This window comes from Eubalaena glacialis, chromosome 3 (assembly GCF_028564815.1).
Source record: "Eubalaena glacialis isolate mEubGla1 chromosome 3, mEubGla1.1.hap2.+ XY, whole genome shotgun sequence".
Taxonomy (NCBI): Eukaryota; Metazoa; Chordata; class Mammalia; order Artiodactyla; family Balaenidae; genus Eubalaena; species Eubalaena glacialis.
Window position 1 is genome coordinate 93772987 of NC_083718.1, and position 11869 is coordinate 93784855.

Sequence of the window (11869 nt, forward strand, 5' to 3'; positions counted from 1 at the left end):
ACTAAGATCCTGCAAGCCACACAGTGTGGCCAAAAAAAAAAAAAAGGAGGTAGGGGTCATTTCATTTTTTTCATGTGGATAGCCAACTATCCCAGTACCACTTACTGAAATAGCTCTTCTTCTCTATTACACTGATGGGTTAACCTTTTTTTCTCCCCCAGTTTTATTGAGATATGATTGACATATAACATTGTATTAGTTTGAGATGTACAGCATAATGATATTATATGATATATGCATATATTTCAAAATGATTACACAGTAAGTTTAGTTAATATCCATCACCTCACATAGTTAGAAAATTTTTTTTCTTGTTATGAGAACTTTTAAGATAGACTCTTAGCAACTTTCAAATATACAGTATAATATTATTAACTGTAGTCACCATGCTGTACATTACATATCCAGAACTTATTTATCTTATAACTGGAAACTTTTGCCTTTTGACTACCTTCATCCATTTCATCCATCCCCCACCCCCACCTCTGGCAACCACCAATCTGTTCTCTGTATCTGTGAATTCAGTTGTTTTAGATTCCACATGTAAGTGGTAGTCTTTCTCTGCCTGACTTATTTCACTTAGCATCCATGTTGTCACCAATGGCAGGATTTCCTTCTTTTTATGGCTGAATAATATTCCATTATGTGTGTGTGTGTGTGTGTGTGTGTGTATGTATACACACATACCACATCTTTATCTAGTCATCTGTTGATGGACATTTAGGTTGTTTCCACGTCATGTCTGTTGTAAGTAATGCTGCAGTGAACATGGGGGTGCAGCTGTTTCTTCAAAATAGTGATCTTATTTCCTTTGGTTACATGCCCAGAAGTGGAATTGCTGAATCATGTGCTGCTTCTATTTTTAATTTTTTGACGAACCTCCTTACTGTTTCCATAGTGGCTGAACCAATTTACATTCCCATAAAGAGTGCACAGTAGTTCCCTTTTCTCCACATTCTTGCCAGTATTTGTTATCTTTTGTCTTTTGTTGCTAGCCATTCTAACAGGTGATGATATCTCATTGTAGTTTTGATTTGCATTTCCCTGATGTGGAATACCTTTTCATGTGCTTATTAGTCATTTGTATGTCTTCTTTGGAATAATGTCTATTCAGTTCCTCTGCCTATTTTTTAATTGGATTGTTTGGGGGTTTTTTGCTATTGAGTTGTATGAGTTCTTTATATTTTGGGTAGTAACCCCTTATCCAATATATGATTTGCAAATGTTTTCTCCCATTCTTTACGTTTCCTTTATATTTTATTGATGGTTTCCTTTGCTGTGCAGAAGCTTTTTAGTTTGATGTAATCCCACTTGCTTATTTTTGCTTTTGTTGCCTTTGCTTTTGGTGTCAAATCCAAAAAATCATTGCCAAAACCAATGTAAAGATGCTACCCCCTGTGTTTTCTTCTAGGATTTTTATGATTTCAGGTCTTATGTTTAAGTCATTAATCCATTTTGAGTTGATTTTTGTGTATGGTGTAAGATAGGGATCCAATTTTATTTTTTGGCATGAAGCTATCTAATTTTCCCAACACCATTTATTGAAGAGATTGTCCTTTCCCCATTTTATATTCTTGGCTCCTTTGTCATCAGTTAATTGACTGGGACTTCCCTGGTGGTCCAGTGGTGAAGACTGTGCGCTCCCAATGCAGAGGGCCTGGGTTCGACCCCTGTCAGGGAACTAGATCCCTCATGCCACAACTAAAGATCCCATGTGATGCAACTAAGACCCAGTGCAACCAAATAAATAAATAAATTTTTTAAAAAAAATTAATAAGAAAAAAGTTAATTGACTATGTGTGGGGTTTATTTATGGACCCTCTATTCTGTTCCATTGAGCCATGTGTCTGTTTTATGCCAGTACCATACTGTTTTGATTACTATAGCTTTGTAATATAGTTTGAAATCAGGAAGTATGTTGGTCTCTACCTTTATTCTTCTTTCTCAAGATCACTTTGGCTATTTGGAGTCTTTTGTAGTTCCATGGAAATTTTACAATTATTTGTCCTCTTTCTGTGAAAATTGCCATTGGAATTTTGATAGGGATTGCACTGACTCTGTAGATTGCTTTGGGTAATTTAGACATTTTAACAATATTAATTCTTCCAGTCCATGAGCATGGAATATCTTTCCATTTATTTGTGTATTGTTCAGTTTCTCTCATCAGTGTCTTATAGTTTTCAGCACAGATATCTTTTACCTCCTTGTTTAAATTTATTCCTAGGTATTTTATTCTTTTTGGTGCAATTGAAAATGGGGTTGTTTTCTTAATTTATTTTTCAGACACTTCATTGTTAGTGTATAGAAACACTTCTGATTTTCGTATTAACCTATTTTTTTAACTTGTTATAATGGAAAATTTTAAACATATGTAAAAGTAAACAAAAGAGTAAAATAAATCCAATCACCCTCCTTAAATACTTACAAAGTTTTGGCCAATCATACTTCTACCTCTCTCCCATAATATTTTGAAGTATATCCTGACATAATTTCATAATTCTAAATATTGCAATATGAATTTCTATAAGGTCATTTTAAACATAATCACAATACCATTATTACACCTAAAAAATTTAATAACAGTTCCTCAATATCAGAAAAATTCAGTATTCAGCTCTCTAATTATTTCATAAATTTTTAATAGTTTGAATTAAGTTCCAAATAAAGTCCATGCAGTACATTTGGTTGGTGTGGTTTTTTTAGTCTCTTTTAATCTCTAGGTGTGCTGCCATCATTTTTTTTTTTAACTTGAAATTCTTTTTACTTGTGTTGATGAGTTAACTTTTAAATGGGCTAAAACTTTAAGTTAGTGTATAATAATATTGAATCACTTTATACACCTGAAACTAATATAATATTTAAGTCAATTATACTTCAATTTTTAAAAAAAGAAAGAAAACAAAACAAACAAACCTTTAAGTTTATTTAAAACTATTCCCATTTGCATGAAAGAATCAAAACACTCTTCCTGATCTAGCAGTGTCTAATGTATTTCTCTGTGAATGTCTCTGGTTTAACTCGTCTGGCTCCTTTATTCCACAGGTGCTGATAGTTGATCTCTGTGCAGACAAGTTCTTACAGGAGGTGAGTGACAAAGGAGGTGATTACATAATGTTTGGGTATAATTGGCCAGAAAATATGTGAGAGTACTTAGAGAAGGTGACTCAGGCAAGACTTATAGTTCCTACACATACTTGACTTGACACTGCGGCCAATCATACAAGACTGACCTGAAAAATTTGGTTTGGGTTCATAGCTGACTGTCCCAATTTAGGGAAGGAGGAAACAGATTAAATGTCATTCTCAAAAGAGGTAACCCTCCCTTCAAGTCTTATGGGTTGAAGTATAAGTCTCTAATTTAATTAAATTTAACAAGCATTCAGCACCAATTATTTCTAGATATTCTGTTAGCCAGTCAGAAACTAAAGATGAGTAAGATACTCAGTTTGATCCCTCAGGCCTTATAGTTTAAAGGGGAGGGGAGAGGGAGCAGACATAGCCATAAAGTTTTAGAAATGGTGTAATAGAAGCTTATACAAGATACAGAAGGGGCAGAAAGGAAGTGGTCACTTATTCTGGATAGTGAAGTGGAGAGGAGAGTTAGTAAAGCCTTAGAGCAGCCCTCTGTATGTAACCTGTATATAGGTTTGTGAGCACTGAGCGCAGGGTGAAAAGAATGTTTCCCAAGACTGTCTTTTTTCAGAATCAGTCAGCTCATCACATGTGAAGCACCATTTATTTCGGGATGATCTTTGTAATATAGTATAAGACTTGGAGATGAGAAACATTTTGTGGGAAAGTGCCAGAAAATTTTATAAGGCATATTATTTTTTTTTCTTAAATGTAATGAAGATGTATACACCATAAGTTTTGTGGATTCTGCTCAATGTAGGGAAGGAAGCTTGAGACTGACTCTTCAGCCAAAATATATACAAAGCCACCTGTGGAACTTGAGGGACTTAAATAGGGCATGTTTGAGACTTTCTCTCTCAAAGCTCATGAAAATCTCAATTTCTTCCCTTAAGGTATCTGATGAAGATGAAATTCTACCACCTAAACTCCAAGCTGCCCTGATACAAATTTTGGAAGAACGAAATGAAATTTTGGCTCAGGAGCAGAAGTTTTTACAAGGTATGAGACAAGTGGTCTGAGGATTTAAGGTCAAGGCAGTAAATACCAAATGCCCAGCACCCTGCCAAAGCATATGCAATAGTAGTATGAGATTGCCTGTGCCTTCATAAGCTTATAGTCAGCTTTCTTGCTCGCCCTCAGATGTGCAAAGTCCCCTTCTATTTCAGGACTTTTGCACTTGCTCAGTTCCATGTATGGAATGTTCTTCCCCTAGATATCCACATGGCTCCTGCTCTTTGTTCTTGCAGGCCATGCTCAAATGTCACTTTCTTAGTGAGGCCTTTTCTGACTGTCCTGTTTAAAATTGTTCCTGTTCCCTTAGCACTTCCTATCCTCCTCCCTGACCTTATTTTTCTCCATGGCTTTCATCACCATCTGATGTGCTAAAATGTAAGTTCCATGAGAGCAGTGACCGTCTATTTGTTTTCTATTTCCAGTACTTTAAACAGCATTCAGTAAATAGGTATTCAATAAGTATTTGTTGAATAAAAGGATGAATAATATTTTCTGGGTGGCTTACTCTGTGCCAGGCATTTTTTAAAGCACTTAGCATACATCTTATTTCATCCTTGTAATATCTTTATGGAGCAGGTGTTATGATTTAATCCCCATTCTACAGATGAGAACACTAAGGCTGTTTACCAATGGGGAACATTAGAGAAGGGGCAGGTTTAGAGGAGTAACTAAAAGTTCAGTTTTTAATATGAAGTTTGAGATACCTATTGGACATCCAATACCTGGCAGACTTTCAGCTGGAGATAATCAAGTAGGCATTTATATACATGAATTTGAGATTCAGAGGAAAGATTTGGGCTAGAGACATACATTTAAAAGTTGCTATTTTAAAGCTGTGGGACCAGATGAGATAGCCCAACAGAGTAAGTATAGAGAGAAAATTAAAAAGATTTAAGGATTGAGCCCTGGTTGGGAATGATGTGCTTAGATTTCCAACTTTTGGTAGTTGGGAAGAGGAGAAGGATCCAGCAAAGGAGACTAAAAGGAGCAGCTAGTGAAGTAGGTGAAAAACCAGGAGTATGTGATATTGTAGAAACTGAGTGAAGAAAGTATTCCATGAAGGAAAGAGTAAACAGTTATGTTTTTTTGTTTTTATTTTTGTTTTAATTTTTATTGGAGTATAGTTGCTTTACAGTATTGTGTTAGTTTGTACAGTACAGCAAAGTGAATCAGCTATATGTATACATATAGCCCCTCTTTTTTGGATTTCCTTCTCATTTATGTCACCACAGAGCACTGAGTAGTTTCCTGTGCTATACAGTAGGTTCTCATCAGTTATCTGTTTTATACATGGTATCAATAGTGTATATATGTCAACCCCAATCTCCCAATTCCTCCCCCCTCCCCCAACAGTTATGTTTAATGCTGCAAAGAGGTCCAGTAATATGAACACTGAGAATTGACCAGTGGACTTGACAATGGGAAGGGCTCTGGAGACCTTGGTAGCAGCAGATTCAGCGAAATGGTGGGAGGAAAGCAAGGTTGGGGAAGGTTCAAGAGAGAATTCGAATGACATTCAGCTTTCAGTAAAATTTTAATAGAAGTACAAAGGGTCAAGAATAGCTAAGACACTCCTGAAAAAGAAGAAGATTGAAGGGCTTGCCCTACAGAACATCAAGATTAATTATAAAGTCATAGTAATTAAGATCGTTTGGTTTGGGTACAGAAATAAACAAATAGAGCAATAAAAATGGAAAGAATAGAGAATGCGCATGCATAAGGAAACTTGATTTGTGTCAGTCAGCACCAGCATTGAATATCAGTGGGAGAAGAATGAACCATTCAGTAAACAATTCTAGGGCAACTGGTTTTCCATATGAAAAGAAAGGGATATGGATCTATACTTCATGTTATACACAGAATTAATTCGGATGAATTAAAGACTTAAATGTTAAAAGTAAAACATTAAAAATGTTTAGAGACTTCTCTGGTGGCCCAGTGCCTAAGACTCCGTGCTCCCAATGCAGGGGCCTGGGTTCCATCCCTGGTCAGGGAACTAGATCACAGATGCCGCAACTAAGGGTTCACATGCCGCAACGAAGAAGTCCGCATGCCACAACTAAACATGCCTCAAGAAAGATCCTGCATGCCGCAGCTAAGACCTGGCACAGCCTAAATAAATAAATTTAAATGTTTAGAAAATAGTAGAAGAAAATATTTTATGTTTGGGGACAGTAATGGATTTCTTAAATGTGGCACAAAGAGCACAAACTAATAAAGGATAAGATTGATTAATTTGACTATGCTAAATTTTAAAAATTTCTGTTCATCAAGGGACACCATGGAAAAGAAATAAAAAACAAGCTGTAAACTAGATGAAGGCATTTTCAACAAATATAACTAACAAAGGAATAGTATCTAGAATTTAGTTTTAAAAATTCCTACAATTTAAAAGTAAAAAGATGAACAACCCGAGAGGAAAATGGGGGAAAGATATGAATAGTCATTTCATAGAGGAGGAAACATGAAAGGCCAATAAATACAGGAAAAGATACACAACCCCATCAAAATCAGGGAAATGTAAATTAAAACCACAGTGAGATACCATTTTATACCCACCATATTGGCAAAAATTTAAGTCTGACAGTATCAGGTGTTGATGAGAATGTGTTAATTACTTCAACCGCTTTGGAAAAACAATTTGGCATCATCTAGTAATGTTAAAGGTGCACATATCCTGCAACCCAACAATTCCATTTTAGATATATACACAGAGAAACTCTTGCACATGATAACTAGGAAACAAGGACATAATTTTTATAGTGGTATTGTATGTGATAGCAAAAACTGAAACAACCTAAATGTCCACTGACAGGAGAATATAGCATTAAAAAAAAAAAGAAGCTTAAAAACACACATTTCAAAGATCCGGCGTGCCACAACTAAGACCCGGCACAGCCAAATAAATAAATAAATAAATAGTTTTAAAAAACCACGTTGTATTAAACAGTAAGTTGCAGAAGAATATAATGTTTTATATAATGTTCAAAGACATAACAAAACCTAACAATATGTTGTTGGTGTTGGATGTGTATGGTAAGACTGTAATGTAAAGCAAATGATATTCACAAAATTACAAATAATGGTCACCCTCTATTGGAAAGTAGGGGAAGAACACCACTGAGAGGGCATCACACAGGGAACTTCAGAGATACACGTGATGTTCTATTCTAAGCTTTGTGGTGGGCACTTGTGTGGTCATCTCACTGCTGATCTTATGAAATATTCATACATGTTACAAGAATCTATAAAGTTATTCATTAAAACAGAAACAAAGAATGGAAGATAAGTTATAGAAAAACATAATTTTTTAAAGAAAGGGAATTAGGTGTAAGAAAGTAGGTACAACAGGTATAAACAACTCTTCCAAGAAATTTTTTGCTGCGAACCGGAGGAGAGATGGGACAGTAACTGGAGGCGATGGGAGAGTGGGGCTAAAGCATTAACGATAAAGCGGTGATGGATTCTCAGCTGCAGAAAGAAAGAGATGAGAAGGAAGTCTGTTGAACAAAATATAACAAAAATCTAGATTGGAATAAAAATGTAGGGACTTCCCTGGTGGTCCAGTGGTTAAAATTCTGCTTTCCAATGCAGGGGACATGGGTTCAATCCCTGATTGGGGAACTAAAATCCCACATGCTATGGGGCAACTAAGCCCACGTGCCAGAACTAGAGAAAAGCTCACGCGCTGCAGCTAAGACCTGACGCAGCCAAATAATAAAAATGAAATTAAAAAAAAAAAGAATAAAAATGTAATGTCGGAAGAGAGCTCAGAAATTGCCTAATCAGCCACCTCATTATACAGATATGGGAAGAGAGGCCGTGAGAGGTAAAGCAAGTTGCCCACTATTATACAGCTGCTTCATGGTAGAAGTCTGATTAAACCTGGGTCCCAGATTCCCAGTCAGCCCATGGGAAAGAGCAAGAGACATTGTGAGGAAAAGAATACTATTTTGATATGGGAGGAAAAGGAGGAGTCTAAGTTGAACCTGAGGTTTGAGCCTGGAACCTGGAAGGCAACACATTGTACTGTATTATAGTGGTTAAGAATCACTTGACTTGGGAGTCCTGCAGCTTCTCCACAGTACTGGATGAGGTGACCCTGGAGAATGTCTTTGATTTGAGCCTCAGTTTCCTCAGCTGTAAGAGAGAAATAATAGACTTACCTCACTGGATTATTTTAAAATTTGTAAAAGCACTCAATACATTATTATTTATTATGGAATAATCATGATGCAATATGAAATGAGAAAGTTGAGGGAGAAACTGATTTGGTGGAGAAATATAATGAATTTGGTTTTTGGCATGTATTGTTTATTTGATTTGTAGTCTACCAATTTCCCAAAAGGACCTGAGATGGTGACTTTTTTGTTTTGGCTGTGCCATGCAGCTTGCAACATCTTAGTTCCCTGACCAGGGATCAAACCCATGCCCTCAGCAGTGAGAGCACAGAGTCCTAACCACTGGACCTCCAGGGAATTCCCTAGATGGTGACTTTTAGACAAATGGAATGTAAGTGCTAATGAGACAGCCAAATGATGATCACCTATAGGTAGCCTGAAAATGTAGAAAGTGAATTTTGGTGAAATATCAAGACTGGAGATCTGAGGTTGAGAATTATTGACAAAGAAAGCCAGCTCTCTCTCTCTCTGTACCAGTTAGCTCTTTAAGGAAAGGAATGTTGAAGAGAAGGGGTCCAAAGACCATGCCTAGGAAGAAGAAGAAGAGGCAAGAGCAAAACAAATGTTTGGTCATAAAGGCAGGAGAGGAATCAGGAAATCAGGAGAGCATAAAGTTGTGGGAGACAAGAGGAATGAGGAGGAGGTCAGCACAAATGCAGCACAGAGTTTAAAGGAGGATAAAAATGGAAAAGGAGATTAAATTTGGCTGGTTCTCACTGGTGGCCTTTGAAAGAGCCGTTACAGTGAAATCACAGATGTGCAGACCACAGTATGCGTGGGAAGAACATGAAGGTAAGGATATAAGCCATTTGCTTTTTTTCAGGTCATGAAGAGTACAAGAGAGCTAAGAATGAGGATTCCTACATTTATTCTCTGTCCTTTAATCTGTGATCCCCTAGGCGTCACTTTTATAACTGGAGCCAGTGTCCCTATAAACACAAAACTTAGGGGATTTTTCCCCCCCTTCTTTCTTTTTTCGTTCATTTAGCAGAAGATGTGACACTCAACTCTCTGGTGTCCGAAGCATTTGTCAGGTTTTTTGTTGAACTGGTGGGACATTATTCTTTGAGCATGACTGTCACTGAGCATGGGGAGCGTGTATTCCAAAGGGAGCCATTCCGTAAATCCCACACCTCCCGAAGTGTACGCCACTTCCTGGATCTCTTCATGGAAACTCAGATGTTTGCAGGATTCATCCAGGACCGAGAGCTTCGGAAAAGTGGGGTGAAAGGTCAGTTTCATCATAAAGTTCTCCCTCTGTATTTAGTGAGTACTTGAAAGATTGGAAAATAATATAAACAAAAAATAGCATAAAGCTACAAGGGCTCACTATGAGTTGTTTATTATGGGAAACATTTATTTTGTGATATTGTTTTAGCTACGGAAGTACACTGGTAGTGAGTACAGAGTTTTATTCAATTGATTTTCAGTCTTGAATGTATGGCAGTTTCACCAACATGAGTTTTTCTTGTAGGTTTGTTTGAGGTCCGGGCCCTCCAGTATTTGGAAACAATTCCTGAGTCTGAGCCCAGTGGAGTGAATAGAATTTTGCGGAGTCTTGGTAAGTTGCTGTGTTTTCCTGTTAGATAAATATAGTAAAAAAAAAAAAAAAACTTTTGCGGTAAGCATGCCTCATCACAAAAGCTTTATAATCACATCAACAATATAACCTCAAGGAGGGCAACCAGAAACCATGACCCTATTTCCAAAGTGTTTTGGAGAAAGACAAAACTCTTTCTCAGAGGTTAGGATTCTCCATCAGAGTCGTCCATGGGGCTGTTTTCCTCAGATGAAGCTCCCTCATGATATAAGAATTTTGCATATCATGATTATTAATCTTTTCTAGGCCACATCCCTGGAAGAATCTTATTAAAATCTGCACCTTTTCCCAGAAAAATATACTTGGAGCATACAAACAAATTATGCATATAATTTTAGGGTGTTAATGGACCCCCTTGAAGCCCATCCATACACTCCAGGTTAAAAATACCTGGTTCAGAGGGCATCTGAGGCAAAAGAGGATTTCCTGCAAGTCTCTAATTTTACTCTTCATAAGGAAACACAGTTGTTTATGATTTTTCAATTATAGTTAACTTTTAATTATCCAGTATGATGTAGGAGAACAGTGGTGTGGTAGCCCCAAACAATGAAGAACCTGTATTCTATGGTATTTATATTGATCTTTGAAATATATGCCCCCCTAATTAAAATTAGCCCCTAAGTAGCTGAGAGACCATGGACAAATTATGCCTAGGGCTGTTATTTCATCTTTATACCGTGGTGTTAGATTAGATCAGTGGTTCTCAGCTCTGATTACAATATTATAATCTCTGGGGAACTTAAATGAAAATCCAGGGAATTTCCTGGCCGTCCAGTGGTTAGCACTTCACGCTTCCAGTGCAGGGGCACGGGTTCAATCCCTGGTCAGGGAACTAAGGTCCTGCAAGCTGTGTGGTACAGCAAGAAAAAGAAAAAACAAAAAGAAAATCCACCCCCCACCCCACACCAGGCTCCACAAAATCTCTGGGGAGCAGGACAGCTGATTTTAACCTACAGTCAGGTTTGAAAACCATGGGATTAGATGATGTCTCAGTTCTCTTCTACCTCTACAATTAGAAATGTGGGGATTTTGTGTGTGTGTGTGTTTGGTTTGGTTTGGTTTGGGTTTTTTTGGGTGGTTAAACACATCAACTGATAGCTTGAGATGGCAGCTTACTTCTGGGCTGTTCTGAATGACTAGGTTTAATCCCTTGCCTCAAATAATGTATAATAAATAAAAATGAACTAATGAGAGTTCACTCTACTTTTTTTCCTTTAGGAAGTAAAATGAAATTTCTGCAGAAGAAATGAAATCTTTGATTGACAGCCTCCATCCTAAATAGAACAGAAAGTGACAAAGAAACTATTTTTCCAAGAGTCAAGATGCCCTGAAGTATTCTACAAAATCTTGAAAGTTGAAAGATTACAGAGCGGGCCAGGTTCTCGGAGGAGGATTCTCCTGTTGCTGCTGTAGTAATCACTGGAGAATTGTTGGGAGTAGTCTGGAACCAATGCTCCCTTTACTCTGCCTCCAGATTTTTTTTAAGTGGCCTTTCTTTTTGATTCTTGAGCTCATTCTTTGTGTTTTGAGCTTAGTCTATGAAGGCACATGTCTTTTACAAGAAAGAGGTGGTGTTGCATTTTAAAAACAGCTCACAGATGAGCACAATGAGAAAAGTGCTGCATTTAAGGTACTACGGAGGCATGATAGAAGTAGAGGACTAGCCCTTCACACATAATTCTCATCACTGAAATACCATGGCAGCTTTAAACCTATGGGCTGTTTGAGCTAAGGACTATACTCATCTTTTTTTTTTTGGTCTAATGCTCTGTCTAGGGGAATCTCACTTACGTGGAAGCCCTATGTATTATCACTGTTATTGAGTATCTTATAAAAATAGACATTTTATAGCTCCTCCTCCACATTGTGTGGCACTTGGGTAGCTTGTCCCACGCATGTCAACATTAAACTTTGGGGAATTATAGCTTATGGGGGACTTCCC

At 37.2% G+C, this 11869-nt stretch overlaps 1 protein-coding gene across 2 annotated transcripts in view; it reads left to right on the top strand.

Annotated features, from left to right (window-relative positions):
- The window catches only part of DENND2C (DENN domain containing 2C), a 36289-nt gene extending 24890 nt beyond the window's left edge, over positions 1-11399 (top strand). Inside the window, exons 14-18 of one of the 2 annotated variants that reach the window (XM_061186142.1) lie at positions 3043-3084; positions 4026-4131; positions 9319-9558; positions 9802-9888; positions 11146-11399. In XM_061186142.1, the coding sequence (XP_061042125.1) occupies positions 3043-3084; positions 4026-4131; positions 9319-9558; positions 9802-9888; positions 11146-11177 (507 nt within the window). In that variant the 3' untranslated portion in view covers positions 11178-11399. The remainder of the gene's footprint in view (positions 1-3042; positions 3085-4025; positions 4132-9318; positions 9559-9801; positions 9889-11145) is intronic. The other variant, XM_061186143.1, reaches the window with a different exon arrangement.
- The last annotated feature ends 470 nt before the right edge of the window (positions 11400-11869 follow it).